Here is a 23,013-nt window from a genome sequence, read left to right on the forward strand (position 1 = left end):
GAACGGTGTCACAGAGATTCAAAGATCACTCGGTAATAATACAGTTTGATATTGAATGTGTCAGCCACGAGGACCACATGGTTATGATGAGAAATAACATTTAACCTTCCTCTCCAGGATGACAGTGGCTGGAGTGCTGCTTTATTGCCAACAGGGGGCAGGTGATTTATTACTGCAGTTCCCGGCCCATTGTTTATTATCAGCAAGCTTTCAGCAGTCTCTGCGAAGGTAAAATACCGTGTTTCCATTGAAGCAAATGAACAGGGGGAGAGAAAGAATAGTGGTTGCATTAACAATCGTGACTCTCACATGCTCAGCATTTGAGATTCACGTTCTCTTTTTGTCTTTTTTTTTTTAGAGGAAACTTTGCAGATGAGGTAACTGGGTTTCAAGTGATATTTGTTTTTTTATTATAGGTTGATTAAGGTTGTTTTTTCTTCTGCTCCCTGTCTATGCAGGCTCAGAATCCACAGGTGTAACCAGTGACTCAGACTGTTGTCCTCAAGATTAGTTCAAGTGATGTGGTGTGCAGTCGTGGACTAAATTGCCAACCCTGGTAAGCATGCGATGCACCTAAGCAGCACTCCAAAATATTTCTCAGGCCCGCCTCATGCCCACCTAATATAGCCAAAACGGCCTCTTTCTTCCTTATGCTCCAATATTCTCCCATAATTACCTCCATAAAATAATCGCCTAATCAGTTGTCTTTCAGGGCTTAAGCATAAACAAGTACAGAATCTAGAGGTACTGTACATTTTGCTATTAAAGCCAAGATTTATTTATTTATTCATTCATTCATTCATTCTTTTTATAGGGTGTTGTGACACATTTTTCATCCCGCCTTCCCTGGACAGAAGATGGGGGCCAGGTGATTGATTTGTCGCTTGGAAACAGGCTCAGCAGGTAATAGACCAGCGCTGTGTAAAGTGAGCTTGTGCCGTGACACTAAAACCGCCTGAAAGCCATTTTCTGAGACTCCACTTTCCCTGGCCACTGGAATAGCAGCCAGAGAGTGAAGTGTGGTGATCGCATTGCTCTCAATAACAGTGGATGTGTGTGTCTTTTCCTTCACGATTTGTCTATTTAGTCATGTTTGAATTTAGAAAAATGGCATCATGTCTGAAACAAGCCTGGAGTACATGAGGTTTATCTACACTACAGAACTACACATGCTTGACTTTTAATTTTATCTGCACTTTTATTTAAACTGCTTTGTAAATATGGTATGAGCACAGTAAGAGAGGCGAAGGGGTTTTGCAGTAATGCAGTGCTGCCGAACCGAGCCGCTGTGGTATTAAACTTCCGAATGCCAAGAAAGCTGCCATGGCTCATTTCTTAGGCGGGGGGAGGAACGTGGGATCATATACCTTTACTGCCAAAGTTTAAGGAACACGCGCTGCGATGCTACTCCGCGTGTAATACACAGGCCGGGCTGCCTGCTGTCTGCTCCGCTGCGAGGGTCCGCTTGGAATGCTGTCAGGGTAGTTTCCCCGGCAAGTCCATAAAACATGTTGTGCAATTTTTCTTAATTAGCCGGGAGCTGCTCGATGCAGCCCGTCCTGTGCGTGAGGCAGGCGGGGTGGGGGGGGGGGGCGGCGAGGGGAGGGGGGTGCGGGGGGGGGCGGAGGATGAGACGACGGGGCGAGGCGCTGTCCGTGAGGCTGGCCGGCCACAGCCCTGCGAGGCAGAGGACAGCGCGACACACACAGTCACACGAGGTTAATCACTCAGGGCTTTCAAACGACGAGCCCGCCTGCATCGCGGACCGCCCCGGGCTTTTTAACGTCCGCTCCCGCGCTGCGGTCCACCTGACGGCGAAGCTGGACGCGGCGCAGACGGGAAGTAGGTCATGTGAGAAAGCCGGGACGTGCGTGGGCAGGGCGGGGATTCGGCGCTCCCGTCCGTGCGGATGGACCGGACGCAGCGCATCCTCTCTGTCGACAAGTCCGCCAACGTCGGGGGAAACCGAAAAGCCCTCTGCACTCAACACAGGATCTGCATTCGCCCCGCTGTGCCCCGGTTACAAACACGCAAACAAAATCAACCAATCAGCAGGCTGCTCCTGCAGCTTTCAAATTCAGATCATGTCGACGCTCATGTCTTTACCTGACACCATCCACCCACCGCTGAGACGGAGAGATAAAACCAATCCACTGCCTGCCAGTCTGCCATTATAAAATACGGCAACATCATAACTGAAATAACTTCACACGTGATTATGCATTACGGGATCGCCATGCAGGATCTCACTGTTTTTTCTCTGTATGTTTATTTTATGTCATTCATTATGACAGTTCCTTTGGAAAGGGTGTCATATTAAAGAGAGTTTGAGCAGTTGCCCTGTAATGTAAATGAAAACTATACACATGTTTTTCTCTCATTCATTCAGGATGTGAGTCACTCCTTACTGTACATTCATACTGTACCTTGATCCTTCCTTACTTTTAATTACACAACCAAAGTCCATTTGCTGCCAACTCTGAGGGATGCTTTGGATAGAGTCTCAGTTTAAACCCCAGAATCTCTGAAAAGCAGCACAGAGCCGGGGCGCGCTCAGTGAAAAGAAAAGTATAAATCCTGCAATTTAAACCATCTGTGTGGCATCCTAGAGAGCTCCAGGCCAAACATGGGCACTGAAACACGATTTCAAGTACAGAGAAAACACCGGCCTGAAAGAGTTCACAAACACACACACACGCACACGCATGCACACATGCACACGTACGCACGCTCGCATTCCCACACATGCACACACATGCACACATACACACGCACACACACACACACACACACACACACACACACAAACGTGCAGGCACGCACACTCACATTCCCACACACATGCACACACGTGCACACATACACATGGGCATGCACATGTGCACACCTTCAGGCATATCCACAGTCCTCTCCATTTAAATAATTTACTGCAGGTCGTGGATCTTTTATGAATGAAGTCACCTGACCCTTAACCCTGCAGGATCACACTTCCCTGGTCATACATGCATCACCTTCTGAGCTCACGCAAACGCCAGGTGAGCTCCTGTTTCCAGATCACCTGTTAACATCCCCCGCCCCGTGTCATCTCTCATCGTGGGCAGGTAAGACCTGTGGCGCTGGCTCCCACCGTGCCTCACGTGTCCTCCGCCCACCACTGCACCCCACGCTGCTCCGTGTCACAGAATTAACTGTGTGCAGTCACAACATCTCCAGAACACCGCTTTGATTGGGAGCTTTACGGCCTGAGAGTAGCCAGTAATGAGTGTTAACAAGGTGAACATACACGTCAGTTAATCTGAGGTATATTAAAGGATATTTTCCTTCAAAATATGAAGCCACTGATTTGCATGATTTCTACATAAAGCAGGACAACTTTGAGTTTCCTTTTTTGAAATCTGCCTCATTCCAAACAGCAGAAGCACGGATCACTGGAAACAAGAAGAGGCATAATTACACAATGGGTTGTCTCCTTCGTGTCCCATCTTCATTCCCTATAAGAGCCAAACATGACATCACTTCCATAGCAACGTGGCCTAGCAACCACTATCCCTTGCCATTGGAAGAAATGGGAATGGGAGTTTGCATGCAGAGAAATGCGGAGACATCTTTGTCATTTGCAAAATGAGGAAATAATCTGAATGCTTGTTTTGATTACCATTTATCGAATGAGCCCGTTATATTCTTAGTAAGTTATAGGAAAATACAACTTCTGTTAAGCACGGCTAGGTTGCCTCTTTAAGAGGGGCAATGGACTGGTGGCCGGTGTGGGTCAAACTGGATGAATTTGACACACCAGGTTGTGTCTGGCAGTAGATGCGGAAATCATACTCTGTCACATTTGCATCAGGAAGTTCTAGAAGGCTTTGGCGTCATAAACAAGGCAGACTGTTAAACAAATGTAAAGCAAGGCAAGCCTGAGTATTTGAAATGCTCACTGTGTTTGGATCAAAAACAGGAGACATACAGTCACACTCACCCCCACATCGCACATGCATATGCCACACTCGTTCACCAATAGCTCTTCAGTGACCATCCCTTTCTGATAAAGAGACAGTGCCATCTAGTGGAACGCAATAAAACCTCACTACCGTGGCACAAACAGGGCTGAATCATTAACCTTGACATATGCCAGCAACTTTGTAATGCAACAATTACAATAATAGAACTATCACTTCGGAGAAAAGTAAAGAAAATGTCTGTGTGGCCTTTGAACAAATTACTTTATGAAAATGACTATTAATACCCCAAGGGTCTCCATTTTCTTTACAAGCTCAAATCTACTCCCTGGATCAATAAACCGGTTATTTTTTTTGTCATTCTTATTATTCAGACTATGCTTGCATATAAAAATCATAAGCATAATTTACGTCTAAAAGACGTCATACTATCCTCATGAAATTCAAGATACTGTACACTGCTTGTTCCAAATTCTAGATCCCAAAATTATGAACCCCTTTTGTAATAGAATTGCACTCCCTTGTTTTTTAATCAGCAATTCCAAAAGAACATAAATATATTCAACAGCCGAAAAAACACCCAAAGGTGATTATATTATACTTTCCAATCACAGCAGTCCCATAAACCAGGATGGGTTTAGAAGACCAAGGAGCCAGAACATCACCAGAAGGTCTGGGGTGGTTCCAGGTAATAATGGCTCTGTGTATTCACACTGTCAAGCCAAAAAAGCCTTGGGCCAAAAAAAGCCATAGTAGAAAAGCTTCTATCTCAGCATTAATAGAGAAAACATTAATCTCTGGAATGAAGTGATTCACTGACTTTACATAAGTAACAGCATGGCAAAGACTGCACACAGAAATGGCTGGCTTCCGTTATTTTCTAAAATAGGAAATGAATTGTCACAAAACGTGAAAATAAGCAGCTGGTGACACCACGTGTTTCAGAGGAGGCACAAAACTTTCCCAAATCAGCAGAGGGGTTCACACATGACAGTGGTAGGAGATAATGGGACGTTCCAGATTAGGGTGGTAATTGGACAAATTTAGCCTCACATTGGGCGCCAAATTATTTAATTCATTTTTTTAATAAAATAAAAAGTTTTATTTTTATAAGTTTATTAAAAACTTAACCGTTGGTATAGGGGCTGCATCGAGATGTTTTTGAAATTAAACTGGTCAACTGCATGCAATGTCTTGATGCCCATTTTTTAATTCTATTTTATTTGGTTTTTAGTCTTTATTTGCATTTTCTGTATTCCCAGCTTCTTAAACTACTTTTCCTTCTACACTGTCACCCCCAACCTTGGCTGTGAACCTTGGGTAGTAACACCTGCTTAAAACGAGTAATCACTATCACTGTAACCACCGCATATGATTATTTCTCCCTCAAATGGCCAAGTCTATAAAACCTCACCGCACTCTATTGGCTGCTCTTCAGATCTTGGCCAACAGCCTTTTTGGCTTGACAATCACCCCGGTGTGGTCCCATCTCCTGACCCAAAGCCCAAGACGGAACGCATCCTCGTCCAACAGCGTCATGACAACAGCAACCCCAGCCAACGTCCAGGTGCAAGCCCCTCCCCTCGTTCCTGAGCCCACATCAAATGCTTTTACAGAATGTCTTAATAAAACCTCCTTTTTTTAAATGCATAATTGCCATATGCAAATGTACAGTACTTAACAGCATATTGAGACTCTTGCATAAGAGGAGGTGAAGTGTGGAAAGAGACCACCATTTTCCAGCAAGGCTCTGAGCCAAAGCAGTAATCTGCACTGCTATTCTGGATAGAGTACACTTAGCTCACTTCAGCTCGCAAATAGCACAGCAGTTACGCTGAGCTTTATGTCCATGTACATAATGGGCAAACTCCTTTCACAACGCAACCCACGTCTGACAAATTGCCAGCATTATTCTGTCACCAACTTGCATGCAAGTGGGGTCTTAAAAGTACAAGGTACATTTTAGTAAGCTGATTCCAGTAATGATCAGTGACAATGGCTTCATTATATTGCTGTCAGGGCAGTGTGAATGCATAGGACAATGCTGATGCAAGCATGCATCACAACTACCCGGAGACTACCCAGACCCCAATGTTATTCACCGTAACCGTAGTGATACTGGTACTCAGTGTTCTGGCAGTGGAGACGGTCTTGTATTTCCCATCTTATTTGTAAAATATGCATGGAAATATCACTGCACTCAATCAAAATTGAATACCGAAGGTGTGTGAAGTTATAAATCAATAGGAGGAGTAGGACCATCCACACACTGCCAAAAACATCTGGACAGACAGGTCTACAGTACCAAAGATATTTTTTATTTTATAGTGCTTACATGATCAAAAAAATAAATGTGCAAAGTACAAAAATGTGCAGGCCCTGGAGGAATGCATTTAAATAAATCTTCAGCAATTCATTTTTATTATCCATTTATTTTATTTGATTTTTTTGCTTGCAGTTACCTTTTATGCTTCTGAACTGAATAGTATTGAGTTATATTTTAATCATAATAGTCATAAACTTCCAAATTTATGACCATAATTCACTATTTTTGAGAAAAATGTTTTGAAACAATTTAAAATGAATATAAAAATGCTGTAACTGAACATATCCAATGAGAGGAAATCATCAGCATCATCAATAATTGTAATTGCCATGGTGATCATCACTATGAACACAGCCGTCTGTCCCACGATCATCCTAATCATCAGCAAGACCATCACCATCATCATCATCAATACTGTCACCATCATCATCTCCTTTAATGCAACTTCGATCGCAACCATCATCATCATCCTCATCATCAGCAACACCATCATAAACACTGTCACCATCATCATGATCCTCACCGTCTACTTTAATGTAACTTCCATCACAACCATCATCATCATCATCAGCAGCAGCAGCAGCAGCAGCAGCAGCAGGTTCTTTAATGCAGCCATCATCATCATCACAATAATATTAGCAAACTAATACAACATAAGCAATCAGGGTATGCTAGAGATAGTCGCATTGTGGCAGTAAACCAAAATGTGTAAAATGGAAATCTGGTAGGAAAGTCTGTACCAGGATACCAATTTGGCAGAACTCTGCTCTCGTCCAGTGATGAGGCTTGGGGTGTCTGTGTGAAACAGCGTTACTGTCGTAAATGCCTTAGATTATTATCATTAGTAATCTGGCACCACGCTACTTTTAGAAGGATTTATAAAAAACACTCTCCTTAATTACAGTGACAAGAGCAACATGGAACATAACCCCGAGACAGTTTCTCGAACACGGCGAGGGAAAAAAAAATATAATAACACAATGTGTCTGTCAGCACATGCAACCCTGAAGCGCTGGCAGTGATTTAGCCTCAGAGGACCGCAATCAGGGACACAAACAGCAGCAGATTTCGGCTCCGGATCCAGCAAACAGGCCTCAGTAGGCCCAACACAAACACCGAAAGCAGGTGCCAGCACAATGCCTGTCAGCCTTGTGGGGCAGTTTTCCCATCAGAACCCAGCCTAATTCTGGACCGTTCAATCATATCATTCTGCTGGAGTCGGCCACGCAGAGCACAAGCCCGGTATAACCGATAACACCGAATCTCGCGTGTGAACTCACCAGGCCGTGTCGTCCGAGTGCATCACTAAAAAACACACGACACCAAACAACACCCATATAAATCCTTCACACAAAGCCTGGAAGGTACTTACCACTACTAACAAATGCTCACAGCTCCCCTGCCCCAATGCTCCCCATAGCTATTAACATTTACATGGTTAGTGAAATGACAATGTCTTTCACATCAAATAAACATCTAGTCACTGAGCATTTTAATGGATCACCATCTTGAGCAGCCACCCGCTGCTCAAGATGGTGAGGTGGATGTGCGCTCTCATGCACCAGCAGAAGCGATAGAGAGCGGGGTGGATGTGCGCTCTCATGCACCAGCAGAAGCGATAGAGAGCGGGGTGGATGTGCGCTCTCATGCACCAGCAGAAGCGATAGAGAGCGGGGTGGATGTGCGCTCTCATGCACCAGCAGAAGCGATAGAGAGCGGGGTGGATGTGTGCTCTCATCCAGCAGCAGAAGCGATAGAGAGCGGGGTGGATGTGCGCTCTCATCCAGCAGCAGAAGCGATAGAGAGCGGGGTGGATGTGCGCTCTCATCCAGCAGCAGAAGCGATAGAGAGCGGGGCGGATGTGTGCTCTCATCCAGCAGCAGAAGCGATAGAGCGGGGCGGATGTGCACTCTCATCCAGCAGCAGAAGCGATAGAGAGCGGGGTGGATGTGCGCTCTCATCCAGCAGCAGAAGCGATAGAGAGCGGGGTGGATGTGTGCTCTCATCCAGCAGCAGAAGCGATAGAGAGCGAGGTGGATGTGTGCTCTCATCCAGCAGCAGAAGCGATAGAGAGCGAGGTGGATGTGTGCTCTCATCCAGCAGCAGAAGCGATAGAGAGCGGGGTGGATGTGCGCTCTCATCCAGCAGCAGAAGCGATAGAGACGGGGTGGATGTGCGCTCTCATCCAGCAGCAGAAGCGATAGAGAGCGGGGTGGATGTGCGCTCTCATCCAGCAGCAGAAGCGATAGAGAGCGGGGTGGATGTGTGCTCTCATCCAGCAGCAGAAGCGATAGAGAGCGGGGTGGATGTGTGCTCTCATCCAGCAGCAGAAGCGATAGAGAGCGGGGTGGATGTGCGCTCTCATCCAGCAGCAGAAGCGATAGAGAGCGGGGTGGATGTGCGCTCTCATCCAGCAGCAGAAGCGATAGAGATCGGGGTGGATGTGTGCTCTCATCCAGCAGCAGAAGCGATAGAGATCGGGGTGGATGTGCGCTCTCATCCAGCAGCAGAAGCGATAGAGAGCGGGGTGGATGTGTGCTCTCATCCAGCAGCAGAAGCGATAGAGATCGGGGTGGATGTGTGCTCTCATCCAGCAGCAGAAGCGATAGAGAGCGGGGTGGATGTGCGCTCTCATCCAGCAGCAGAAGCGATAGAGAGCGGGGTGGATGTGCGCTCTCATCCACCAGCAGAAGCGATAGAGAGCGGGGTGGATGTGTGCTCTCATCCAGCAGCAGAAGCGATAGAGAGCGGGGTGGATGTGCACTCTCATGCACCAGCAGAAGCGATAGAGAGCGGGGTGGATGTGCGCTCTCATCCAGCAGCAGAAGCGATAGAGAGCGGGGTGGATGTGCGCTCTCACCCACCAGCAGAAGCGATAGAGAGCGGGGTGGATGTGCGCTCTCACCCACCAGCAGAAGCGATAGAGAGCGGGGTGGATGTGCGCTCTCATCCAGCAGAAGAAGCGATAGAGAGCGGGGTGGATGTGCGCTCTCATCCAGCAGAAGAAGCGATAGAGAGCGGGGTGGATGTGCGCTCTCATCCAGCAGCAGAAGCGATAGAGAGCGGGGTGGATGTGCGCTCTCATCCAGCAGAAGAAGCGATAGAGAGCGGGGTGGATGTGCGCTCTCATCCAGCAGCAGAAGCGATAGAGAGCGGGGTGGATGTGCGCTCTCATCCAGCAGCAGAAGCGATAGAGAGCGGGGTGGATGTGCGCTCTCATCCAGCAGAAGAAGCGATAGAGAGCGGGGTGGATGTGTGCTCTCATGCACCAGCAGAAGCAATAGAGAGCGGGGTGGCCATCCATCACACTGGGGTGAATAAGCATTAGTCAGCGTAGCGACTGCCATCGGCTTTGTCCCACTCGGACCCCAGCGGGCTGAAAGCCACTCCTGGGGCCAATTCCAAGCCATCTACTGCGTTAATTAATTTTTTTTTTTTTTTTCTTTTTTAAACTCTTCCAGGACAGTGAACTCTGCAGAGCTAAGAGAGAAGGAGGGCCGCAGAAGGCCCAGCTTTCATTTACGTCTCTGTTCATTCAGTTCATTCGGTATCCACGGACATAAAGCCTTACCTTCTCCCCCCCAACCCCCCCACCCCAACCCCCCCCCCCCCCCCAACCTGAACCTCAATGGCTCCAGCAGTTTCCACATATTTCAAATATTTGACATAATTTCACAGGTGCGATGTGTTCGAGGACAAGAACATGGAGCACCACTTCAACATGCATCTGCAAGCCCACTTCCTGGCGTTTCATTTCAGACCTGCACGGGCGCTTCATCAGTGGTGATGTCGGAGGACCTGATTGGTGGAAAACTGTCATATTGTCAGTCTCTTATTGGACATTGCATTTTAAAATGGTGTAACCATAGAAATATGACAATACATAATGGGTTTAAATGTGCATGAAATGTGATTAAACGTTTCTTTCTTTTTTTTTTTAAATAAGAATGGATGCAATTTCGTTCTGGGCTTAATGAGAGTATTTTTCTTTTTGGTTTGTATGTTTTTATCTTAGGATCTTGTAAAAAATCATTTCCACATGAATTCAAGTAAATAATTACTTGCTCAATTAATTCACTGTCATAGGCCCAGTGCCAATTCAAGCTACTGAATTAAGACCCGTTTCGTTATTCTTATTTGTATTACTTTTTTAAAATTTAATTACTGCACTTAATTTCCTTGATTATTTATTGATTTACTTTTTCACACTTCGTAAATCCGAACCAGCATTCTAACTTAGCCAACCATTGGACTTTTGAATTAATAAAGGATTTTGTGCAGTCTTTCAGCGTTAAGTTCTTCAATGGAAGAAATTAATTTCGTTTAATTTGCACTTCATCTCCAAAACAAAGGGACGTCGTGACACTCGAGCGCAGCCACACACAATAAACAGAAGACATTTCGACAACAAACTTCAGGCTGAGGGCTGAGAGCACTCAGCACACCAGGAGCCCGTCTGTCAGCACACCGCCACGCTGAAAGGGAGGGTAAGATAAGCACTCCAGCTCGCGCTTGTTTATGAACCGATTCACATGCGTTACTAATGCCGTTCTGTTGTCCAGTCACACACGCCAACACATGCAGAACAATGTCACACATTCCATTGGGTAGCAGCACACGTATGAATAGTATGGAGAAGCAAGGTCATACCTTTCTATGGCAGTAGGTTTCTCTGGTAGGTTAACCGTTTTTTCAACAATTTAACTTCATAAATCATAGAAAATACGCACAAGGATGAATATTAACTTTTGGAGTTCATACTTGTCATCATTAAAACGACTCAAGACAAGAAAACACAGATTCTTTAAAAAAAAAAAGCATCTCGTCAGTAATAAAGACTGACAGTAGGCCATTGTCTTTGAGACTTGTGTGCGTTCACTGGAAATATTTCTGAATTCCCATACAGCCCTCAGGGGCCAGAGCGAGATCTTAGCCACGAGCTGAACAGACCTCAGTTGATGGAGCTCACTGGCCACGCCCAGAAATTAACCTCCCTTAACACTGGGAGGCCGAACAAATTAACTAAACGCTACATAATCCAGCTACACTCGCTTACTGTTTTCCATTTTAATATGTTGACAAGACCCAACAACATCCTCGTTGAAAGGTTTTTTATTGATATTAATTACTTTTATTGGGTCTCGTCCACTGATGTAAGAGGTCTATGCTAACAGGCTTGGCTAGGAGGAAACCAAATGATATTAAATACAGAAATAATACATGTGCATTGGCATTTCACTAATGTTGCCAGTGTCATAGAATAGCCCTTGAACATTAACAGCCGCACTAATAAAGTTAAAGATGCTTCTTATAAACATAAAAGCAAATGCACATAGAATAGTGGAACATCTTATGCAATGGAATGGGCACTGATTGAGTAAAAGGGACTGATAAAGCATCTAAAATGCAGTTTCTGATGTCATTGTTGTGGTTAAATCCACACAGTGCGAGTAGAAACACTGTCTTGGTCACGCAAGTGTTTACCATAATCTTCCTCACGCATTTCACTGTCAGTAAAATCACTGTAAGAAACATCTTGCAAGCAAGCTTGTGTGTGTGTGCTCTTCTCGATTTCCTCCAGCACTGTTTCATGGTAAGAGCTAAATATTTTAAGCTGTTTCTCCTCCATCTTCTAGATTTTTTTTTTCTTTCTTTCTTTCTCAAAATGTTGAGTAAATGGTAACAGAAGTTGAGTGTTGTTTTACCGCGGTCTCAGGAGAGCTCAGCACATTCTCCTCGGCCTTTGAATAGGCCCTTTCTTCAGCACAAGAGCAGGCGCTTAAAAGCCTTCTAAAACAAGAAGCAAGACTGAACCAGAGGCTAAAAGGCACACCTCGCAGAGGTGGGCTGGGGAGGGATATATCACACTGTGGAGCGCAGCACAAACACCGAGTTTCCACTGGTGTGACATTTCTATTCTTTATTGGAAGTGCACGTTATTCTATTTTTGCAGGAGTCTGCGAATCCTTACTTGAATTCCTGCCTTCAATCTCTTTCGGGCTTGGACATGTTTGCATATAAAAGGACAATTTCTCCATCGGAGCCTACACAACAAGTACAATAAGGCTTACTGAAACCGTTTTGTAATATTTGTTATTTTTTTAAATGGAAATTCCAAAGCACACATTCATCTCTTTGCATCAATCGAGGCTCAACACATTGACACATATTCCTAAATATGGTCTGCAGATGTTGAGAGACTACCACACTGTACATGTGAAATGAGGTGGCGTGAAAACATTTAAGCAATTTATGACTTAATTGATTGGACTTCTTTGGCCCGTAGTGCAAAGGTACAGTACTGCAACACTGTGCTCTGCATGTTAACATAATCCACTGTGCTAACCAATGTTGTTTTTTTAATTTATTTTATTGTAAGTCAATGATTGATCAATTAATAATTAATAAGTCAGGTTATTACTAGGTGATGGTAATTAAACCCATTTTTCTTGTTGCCAGGACAATGCAAATTATTATTATTATTATCATTGTTTTTGTTGTTGTTGTTGTTTATCCATTCACTCATGTGATCTTGCAATAAAGCTGCTGAATGTCATCGTACTGTGAAACACACACACGCTCGGTCAGTATCCGATTCTCAAGGAACCCATTACAGAAACGCCGCGGAAAATTTGACGGCACGCTATGCTCCCCAGAACAGGCGCTCGGCGAGCCGCGCTGTTTTTCCCAGAAAGCGGCTCTCCTACAACGCGCGGCACCGGCTGCAATCCCACGCGTCTGAGTCACTTTCTCCTCGCGCATCCATCATCCCGTTTTAATAGTCTCTGTTCGCCGCGCGCCGCGTGTGGGAGCACCACACCGAGGACCGACCGAGGGCAGACAGTTGGACGTGTTCGACACCATTTATTAAATTATTTCAAAATGCGTACACACATTACGTTTTGTGCTAACGGCTTAATCAATCTCTGGACACCCTCCCAACACTCTGCATGCCTCAATTTGTCCTCCCACTTCAAAACCAGAATCACAAGCAGTGGCGGAGAATTACAAACACTCATTTGCGACAGACATGCGGATAAGCAGCCCAAGTAAACACAAGAAACGTAACATTTCTCAAATCTGTGCACAAAAACGGGTTCGGTGTTAAATAAGCCCTGACAGAAGTATGTTTGATCCGTTTGGACACAAATAAACAAAGTTAGAATTGTATTGAGGCTGAAAATATTTATGGTGTACTGCATTAGCATATGTCTAAATTAACCTACGTCTTTTAGCTTTCAAGCCTATTTTTCCGAACACAAACCAAGCTTAAAAGCCTGGTTTCACATGGGTACTCAATGACATGATAATTATGAATCGTGTTGAGTATTTTTGTCGAACATACCTCAAAAGCACATTAGAGTTGGCTTCCTCTTCCCTCGAATTTCTTTGCGTGAGTTGTGCAATTCATAGCAGTGATCCCTAGAGGTCTCTGCACCACGGCACTAAATACCCATTTGCGAGGCTTGGAAATTGTTAGTAAATTGGGAGTATTTTAACTATTCCAGCTGTTCCGCTTAAAAAATAAACTGCTGAGCTTCCTCAATCGCAGGACCGTGCAATAAAGCACAATAAAGCATTTCCGAGGTAAAGTGCTCGATATCTGTGTTCGGGTAATTTTTTTCCCCATGTATTTATAATGCTCCGTTAATCTGATACTGTTTACTAATTTACGTTTTGATCAATCGGCTAAAATAAACATGTCAAGCATTTCAATCGTTTACTTAAATCTGAATAACATCTGCGTGTTTCTTGTCATGCCATTCTGTGTAGTATTTTTAAAATATCAATCTTATGTAGTAGGAGGACGCTAAACAAACAAACAAAAAAAGACAGATTCGCATGAAGCGAATTTAAAATATCTTCCCGTGCATCAGCAATTGATCATTATTAACAGATAGGAAGTTATTTTTTACTCTGAACAGCAGGGGGCGCTCTAAGAGAATTGACAGTCTGTTGGTATAAAGTTCAAAAGAAGCTAACGGAACACAATCTGCATTCGTTAAAAAGAACATGACTACACGCATTGCTCTCTCACAAATAAATGTTCTAATGGGATGTTTAAAAGACAGAAAGGATTATTTGCTGTGAATCGTTAAACACAGTTGTCAATTGGACTGAGTGAAATATGAAATGACCTTAGGGAAACAAAAAAAATACTTGAAAAGAGAACCTAAAATATCACTCAGAATGGAAAGTTGGAATTCAGCCGATCCCTTTTTTATTTTTCTGTTACTCAGAAAACGTTTCAGAACATGATTACAAATGTAATACTTTCAGGTTATGCCCAAATATACCTGCACATTTCAACTGTTCCCACCTACACCCCCAAAACCAAAGGATCATGCCCATTACATACTTCATATTTACAGTAACATATTTTTTCAGACATCATCAAAATCTTGTTTCATTTTTACAACATGCACTTTGAGTATAAAAATAGATTTTTCTTTGATTCATTTTACGCACCCACGCACGCACGCACCCACGCTCGCACACACAGACACAGACACACACACACACACTCACATTTATATATAAATATAAAGAGTACAAATGTATTTTTAAAATACAAAGATCATTACACTCACTTTGTGTACACTGTACCGAACAATAATAATAATACAACATATTTGAATCGTTAGCATTCACAGACACATTCACATTATAAATGCAATGGAATGGTGAGTGCAGTTCTCAGGGTCCTCCCCTCCCTTTAAACACGGGAGAGAGAACGGGGGGGGGCGGCCATTTTCTTGTCTAGCTCTGCCGGACATCTTGCAGGAGTTTGTTGATCTCGGCCACCAGCTCGCTGGCGTCCATGAGCTCGTGCCTGCTGTCGCCGCGGGCGACCTGGAGGTGGCCCAGCACGTCGAACTCGTCCTCCTCGTAGTTCTCGGGGATCTCCTCCATGGCGGGGAGCCACTTGAGCGGGGCCTGCGTGCCCGCGTGGGCGCTGGCCTGGCACGGCCCCACGCTGCCCCCCGGGTTCTGGAAGTGGGTGCTGGCGGCCCAGGCCGCCACGCCCTGCGGGTAGGCGCTGCACTTCCCGGGCAGGTGCCCCTTGCGCCGCTCCAGCGAGCCGTTCCGCTCGGGCTCCCGGCACGCGTCCGCGTACCTGCCGGGCGAGGGCGGCAGCAGCCGCTGGAAGACGCTGTTCATTTCGGAGAGGAGGGAGGCGTCCCCCGCGCCCCCGCCGCACAGGTCGCCGCCCGCCCCCTCCTCGCCGCCGGGCTCTTTCCCGAACGTGGAGAAGCTCTTCTTCCGGTCGCCGGAGTCCACGGACTGCTGGTCCTCCTCCAGCGAGGGCTGCTGGCTGTCCTCCCCAGGGATGAACACGTTGTTCCGGTAGTCCGAGGAGGCGGGGGAGGGGAGGGGGGGCATCCAGCACTGGTCCGAGTGCCCCAACACCCGGCATTCATCTGTGCACAGCTTCATTGCTGGGGGAGAGAAAAGCACACAGGCACATTGAGGCTTTGTTATCCATCTCACAACAGCATGAATAGAAACAGCCAACTTTAAAATGGCGGCCCCTTGAGTAATCACTGAGTAACGCTGAGAGCAATTACTGTGAATTCGCCTCAGTTCAGACCTGAAAGCCTCCAGCTGTCACTCACCCCAACTGCAAAAGCCCACGGATGACTGACAGACACAAATACTGTTTTTATATGTGCGGGCAAAGTTGGCATGAGGGACGTGCTCAACATTCTAATGAAAACGCGATCAATCAAGAAAGGAGCCAATTTTTCCTGTTGCTGTGGTAGAAACCTGCATTCTAGAGAGAATGTTTGTTCCTTTTAATGCTGCTTTCAGTTAGAGATCATTTAGCTGGGAAGATCTACAGAATGTTTCAAAGAGCAAGAACATGTAGAAATAAACCACTGCCTCTCCTTTCAACTTTGTCAACTCTACATTCGATATTAAAAGACTTCCCTGTAGAATAAATTTCACAAATCAAACATGGCAACTTATTTGATATTCATTTTCATATTAATACTAAATTCTGCACTATACTGTCATATTCTGGGATATTTTAAAGAATGCATCAACTTGTAGAGCAGAGAGTGATCCTGTAGGTTTCCACTCCCACCCTAACCAAGCACACCTCACTCAACAGCTAGAGAACTTGTTGAGTTGCTAATTAGTAGAATCGGGTGTGCTAAGCTCCTAAGTTCTAGAACCCTGTCTTAAAATTTTGAAGAAAAAAAAAAACATTCCAAAAAAACCTGGTCTTCAAAGGGCTAAAAATAAGATTAAAGCAGTTCATTTGCAAATTACATTTCAAATGGTAGATACTAATTCAAAACTGCATCTGTATCGGGTCTAAAAGACTATTTAAGATGAAGGCTCATCGTCTCAAAGAAAAAAAACGGACTTTTTTTCCATAATCATACTAATTTACTGATAAGCACTCGCAGACCGGCTCTGGGTTTATCTCTCTGTGAAGGGAAAAAAACATCAATATTCTGAGACGGAGGCGGATCTTGAATGCATATTTCACACTTTGAATCCCTAATCCTGAAATTGAAGCTTCTGAGCGCATATTGGGTCGAGACGAGGTCAGGGAGAAAATGGCCGCGGATGTGACGGGGGCATCTGAGAGGGTACTTACTCGGGTGAAGCCTGTGATGCCCGTCTGTGAGGTAGAGCTCACTAAAGCCTTCTCCCAGCAGCCTGTCAATGGGAGAATCCCTCCCTAAATCATAGTCACTGTCCCCCGCCTCACTGTCCCCCCTGCCGCTGTCCTTCAGGCTGAATTTATCCATATCTTGGAGGGCGTACCTGGGGGGGAAACACACAGCAGACCATTACTGCACCATCCATTATCACACCTTTATCCATTATCGCATCTCCACTGCATTATCCATTGTCACACCCATCCATTATCACACCTTCTCTGCACTATCCATTATCACAACTGTATCCATAATCATACATTTACTGCACTATCCATTATCACACTTTTATCCATTATCACATCTTTACTGCATTATCCATTATCATACCTCACTGCGCTGTCCATTATCATACCTTTATCAATTATTATACCTGTACTGCACTGTCCAATATCAAAGTTTATGCATGAAAAATTGGTCTGGATTCAATCAACATTTGGCCTTCGATCAAACAATATTGTGGGTTCAGTGATCAACAAAATTGCCATGTCACCCTTTTTTTAAGTCAAAGATAAGGACAAAATGTGATTCTGTCCAGTCTAACAGAGCAGTTGTGGTTGTAGCCCATTTCTTTGCTCAATGGAAAAGGAAGAAAAACAGTTTGGAAATTATTCAGAAGACATCATGAATGGTTGTCATTTCTTACGGCACATGATGACAACTTGTCCACATGTATGCTGTCATGTATTATAGATTGGGTTGAAAAATTCATACTGACACGCATCCCTTAAATGGGATTGAAATGGCTGTAGCCAATGGCATTACCACTTTGGCACAATTCAACCTGTCCTGTTTTTTTTAATGATCTAATAATGGTAGCCCTTTATTGTTACGCTTGTGACTCTGTGAGATGGAGTACAGTCGTGGCCTCCTTGACCTCTGGTGCCTTCCACTAATGACGCGTCTTAGAAAAATCCATTTTATGTTTACCAACACACACTGCGATGGCAGAGCAAGTTCCCTAAAGCAGGCAACCTATGCAGCACTTCTCAACCCCTGCCCTCCAGGACTACAATCCAGCAGGCTGCCCAGCTCCCCTGGAAACTAATAACGCACACACAAGGCTGAAAAAGAAGAGCAAACCAGTTCAGGCAAGGCAGACGCAGGTGGTTATCCGTCTACCTGGACTGAAAGCCTGCAGCGCCAGGGTTCGAGCAGTTTGTCCTCCGACACGCAATTCAATGAGACACACGGCATTGAGCGTTAAATTACCTGTAGCTCCTTGAGTATTTATTTCCACGGAAACTTGGCCTTGGCTGGTACTGGCCCTGATGAAGCATGGACAGAAGCTGTGAGACTTGCTATAATCAAAAAATGAAAAATAAAAAATAAAAAATGAAAATGAATACTAATGGAGGGGACCATGGAGACAAATGAATGAGCATGAAGAGGATGAATGGACAAGGTTATGCACAGAGACAGTGAGGAATGAGCACTGTGGAGATGACCAAGGACCCGAAACGATGCAGAAATTAAACAGGCTGTACATCGCGTATGGAAACATAAATCATACCAACACAAAAAGAGCTACATGATCAGATATACAAAGCATCTACACACTTAGATAAAATAATGGAAGGCATTTTTTTTTTCTTCTTTGTTTTCGAGCAAGTATTGTGGTCTACATCAGACCCTTTGTTGTTTGAGTCTGATAGAGGTCTGGAAAGCACTGTTATTTCCATAGACACCTTCTACAGGAAACAGCAACACTTATAAGCTCAAACAAAGCACAAGCAAGACAAACGTTTTTAGAGCCTTCTACAGAGTAGTGGTGGGAAGGATGGGCGGGGTGTTGATCCCTTACCTCAACTGGTGGAGTAGCATGAGCAAGCTCAAGGGAGAAGTTCTCTGCGATGTGATTGGAGGAGATGGTGACCAGGCTGTTCAGTGATTGGCGGCTGTGATGGCTCTGCCGGCTGCCCATCTGACCCCTCTCCATGGTGGGCGAGGCCGACGGCGACCTGTGGTGTGCCCGGATTGGCAGAGTGCCGTTCACCGTGGGCACCAGCGTGATGTCCCCCTTGTGAATCTGTCGCGAGGGCTTCCTGGGGTGGTTCTGGTAGGTGGACTCGGCCACGCGGCAGTTGTAGGAGCGCGTGTCCTTCTTCTCGCGGTTGCACCGGGTGGCGAACATGACCATGATGATCAGGAGCACCGCGCAGATGGCCCCCAGCGATATGATGATCACCATGGAGACGTCCAGGGCCGGGTAGCTGCCCCCGGTGGGCACGGGCTGCATGTGGCTGTCCACGTGCTCGTACAGCGTGCACCTCAGGACCGCCCGGGCGCTTAGCCGCGTGCTGCCTTTGTCCTGGACCAGGACCGCCAGCTCCACGTGCTCCCGCGGCACCGCCTCCATGCTGGCGTTGGCCCGCAGCTCGCACTTCCTGTGGTCCATGGCGAAGAAGCCGTCCTCGTTGCCCGCGACGATGGAGCAGGTGAGCTCGGCGTTGACCCCCGCGTCGCGGTCGGTGGCGCGGACGACCGTGACCAGGTCCCCCGCGCCGGCGCGCCTGGAGACGGGCACCTCGGCCGTGTGGTTCCACAGCTGCGGCACGACGATGACCGGCGGGTTGTCGTTCTCGTCCAGGACGGTGAGCACCACGGTGGCGTTGCTCTGCAGCTGAGGGTCGCCGGAGTCCCTGGCCTGCACCACGAACGCGATGCGGCTGACGTCCTCGTGATCAAAGGACCGGAGCGCGTACACGGCGCCGCTCGAGGGGTCGATGGTGACGTAGGTGGAGATGGAGCTCCCCTGAACGAAGCTCTCCAGAATGGCGTAGGTCACCTGCCCGTTCAGGTCCAAATCGGGGTCGCTGGCCACCACTGAGGTGAGATAGGCGCCCGGAGGGTTGTCCTCGGACTTGAAGACTTCGTACCTGCTCTTCTCAAAACGAGGCGGGTTGTCGTTCTCGTCCAAAACCCGGACGGAGAAGTGCTTGATGGAGGACAGGCTGGGGACGCCTCTGTCCTCTGCTATCACAGTCAGGCTGTACTCAGACCTCCTTTCCCGGTCTAAAGAGACGTTAGTCAAGATCATGTAGTTTCTTTCATAAGTCTTCTGAAGCTTGAAGTGTCCGTGGCCATGCAGACGACACACAATCTCTCCATTTAAGCCTGAGTCGATGTCCTCAACCCTCACCAGAGCTACGAACGTGTCTATGGGGGCTGCCTCCGATATGTAGGCCACCTCTTCCTTCCCCTGCGTCATTAAGTTAATGCTGATCACAGGTCTGTTATCGTTCACATCAGCCACTTTAATGATAATTTTACAGTGTGCTGGCATCGAATTTGGTCCCAGGTCTTGAGCCTGCACATCGATCTCATAGGAAACGGTGGCCTCGAAGTCCACAGCTTTAATAAGCCTCACATAGCCGTTTTCTGAGTTTATTCGAAATGTCGCTAAAATTTTGGGCGAAACGTGGCTACTGAAAGAGTAGACTATTTTGCCGTTAGTGCCTTCGTCTGCGTCCGTTGCGTTAAGGTCAATAAGCAGAGACCCCAGGGGTGAATTCTCAGGCAGATTTATAATGTACGACGACTCTTCAAAAACCGGGCTGTTGTCGTTGGAATCCGATATGGTAATTTTAAGAAGCGTTGAACCCGACTTGGGAGGCACGCCTTTGTCCGAAGCCGTCAGCTGGAGTTCGTATCTGGACTGCACCTCTCTGTCCAGCTCCCTGAGCACAACAAGCTCCGCGTACTTGGCCCCATCAGTTCTTGTGCGAATATCAATTTTGAAAAAGTTGTTCGGGGTCAAAGAATAAGTGTGCAGGGAGTTCTCACCAACGTCTGGATCCGTAGCGCTGTCCAGCGGAATCCGAGTCCCCACCGCAGCGCTTTCCGATATTTCAATGGGGATTATGGAACGGGAAAACTGTGGCGAATTGTCGTTAATGTCCAACACTTCCACTTCTACATGAAACAACTGTAAGTGCTCCGTGGGGAGTGTAATTACGTCAAATTCGATGGAACAATTAAGGTTCTTCTCGCACAGTTTTTCTCTGTCGATTTTGGCTCCGATGCTAATTTCCCCATCTCGCTCCCGAACTGACAGAAAAGATGTGCTCCCTCTTTGCATCGCTCGGAAGCGCAGAGAGATGGAACCAGGCAGTTTGGATAATACATCAGAAACGTCCTCTTTAAGTCTTGCAATTACCGTGCCTACCTTCTGTTCTTCATATACCTTATACTTTAGTGTCTTGCCTGAAGCGTATTGCGACAAAAACACAACCAAAACAAGTTGCACAAACGCACCGCAAAAAATGTTTCCTTTGGTGGTTGTCATTTTCGAGGAAATCTCCAGTAAGCTCCGTTAAAGTAAATCCACAAAAAATGATCCAATTCGCTCCTTTTTCAAAAGTTGACCATATCAAATCCTGTATGTTCGTTCAGAAGTTAATTCTTGTGATTAAATCCAGCGCATTTTCACGGGTGGAATGGTCACGGGCACCACTGGAGTAGAAGTCCGGTCTTAATTTTTTTTTTTTTTTTTACAGCTTTATAATGTGAGGCAGAGTCCAATACGTGTCATAAGGCAATAAACATCTTTCCTTACAGGGAAAAGCGAAAGTTGGACCGCCGATGACTCACCGATATGAAAACATCAGAACTCAACTCGACCGATGCCCTCCCAGACGGATCTGTTGCACGCATGAACTTGTGCATTTGTGTGAAGCTCGGCTGCAAGCTGCGCGAGCGCTCTGTGGAGTTCACGCTCCGTCTGTGGCGGCTCACGGCAGACTGGTTGTCCCAAACAGCCCGCCCCAAACTAAAACTGCAGCTTTTCCGCGGCGCTGACAAAACACTTCCCAAATCAAGAGCTGCTCCGGTAGCCTCTCGATGACCACTCAAAGCAGAGCATCTATTGATTCACAAAGAGCGAGTGGCGCAGACCCCGCCTTCTGGATTCACTCTCACCAGAGCGTGCCTTAACAATAGGTCGAGCGAATAACTCAGGACAAAACTTTTATTCCTGAGGTTTTGCATTGTCCTTTAATTATGCATTAACCAGAGACGTGGCTTCTACGGAGGAACAGACACCGGCACGATTCTAGATGTAGACTTGCACATAAACACAGGGGCTTGGCTGAAATATATACGCGGTTCTGTTATTTGCAACACAGGAGTGATAAAGTGCTCATGTTATGTCTCAGTCTCTGTACACATTTAAACGGCAGGGGAAGAGCTATTTAAAACGGGCAGAAACTGTTCCCACAAAACTAGTAAACCCAATCATTGCAGTCTAATTTCACGAATTCACATTTATTATCGAAATGACTTATGTACAGTGTCAAAAAATAGATAAAATAAATGATAAAAACATAAAAGTGTCAACGCTTCCATGAAAACTCACTAATCGATCTCATTTTATATATTTTAGGTCCACCTTATTTACTTCCTTAAAATAATACGAACTACAATCATTTTAGCGATAAGTCACGTGCATTTTTAATATGCTTTGCATGCACCTCGTGTGAACCGAGCAGTGTGGCGAATCACACAGAAAGGATCCGCTTCTAATGGATGTGTTTCTCACCACGTCACGCCGATGAACATTCTGTCCTCGTGAATAATACCTTTTTTTTACTGCATTGGGGTTCTTTACGATTCCTGATCCCCGAATCAGCATCCATGTGGGCTGCAGGCAAGCCTTAGCAGTTGGTACCATGGAATCCAATGACCATCTGGCGTCAATCTTGGTGCTTGTCTCCCGTGCACCACTGCACTTTAAAAACGCCAAAATGGATGTGCTGACCGCGGCGAACGAGATACAGGCCTAATCAGATTCCTTTAGTTAAAAACTGCCTTGTAAAATGTCGTGTGCTTCTTTCTGCACTCCCACCATTCGTCTCATGATCTAAATGTGGTAAATTTACGCTACTCGTTCAGTTCAAAAACTTAGCAATAGATAGCTACGCTCATGGGCTGTTCTGTTGATCACATGATATCCAAAATGTTTAATCAACATCTAACATTTGAAATAGCTTCCCAGCTACAATATTTATCTCGCTGAAACAATTACCAAAAGCGAGTGTCAAACTTTACAAATTCT

The 23,013-nt window shown here is 45.8% G+C and overlaps 1 protein-coding gene across 3 annotated transcripts; it reads right to left on the bottom strand.

Moving 5' to 3' along the window:
• Positions 1–14,486: 14,486 nt before the first annotated feature.
• Positions 14,487–22,262, bottom strand: pcdh18a (protocadherin 18a). 3 transcript variants are annotated; one of them, XM_064334522.1, is made up of 5 exons: positions 21,517–22,262; positions 18,763–21,413; positions 18,171–18,226; positions 16,895–17,064; positions 14,487–15,722 (listed from the first exon to the last, which is right to left on the bottom strand). In XM_064334522.1, exons 2-5 carry the CDS (start codon positions 21,244–21,246, stop codon positions 15,043–15,045), a joined length of 3,390 nt encoding a protein of 1,129 aa, XP_064190592.1. In that variant the 5' UTR covers positions 21,247–21,413; positions 21,517–22,262; the 3' UTR covers positions 14,487–15,042. The 3 variants fall into 3 exon arrangements, with proteins under 3 accessions (XP_064190592.1, XP_064190591.1, XP_064190590.1); XM_064334521.1 differs by having other exon boundaries at positions 18,171–18,259; positions 18,763–21,431; positions 21,538–22,252; XM_064334520.1 differs by having other exon boundaries at positions 18,171–18,259; positions 21,517–22,252.
• Positions 22,263–23,013: the final 751 nt, after the last annotated feature.

The sequence above is a fragment of the Anguilla rostrata genome, chromosome 5 (assembly GCF_018555375.3).
Source record: "Anguilla rostrata isolate EN2019 chromosome 5, ASM1855537v3, whole genome shotgun sequence".
Taxonomy (NCBI): Eukaryota; Metazoa; Chordata; class Actinopteri; order Anguilliformes; family Anguillidae; genus Anguilla; species Anguilla rostrata.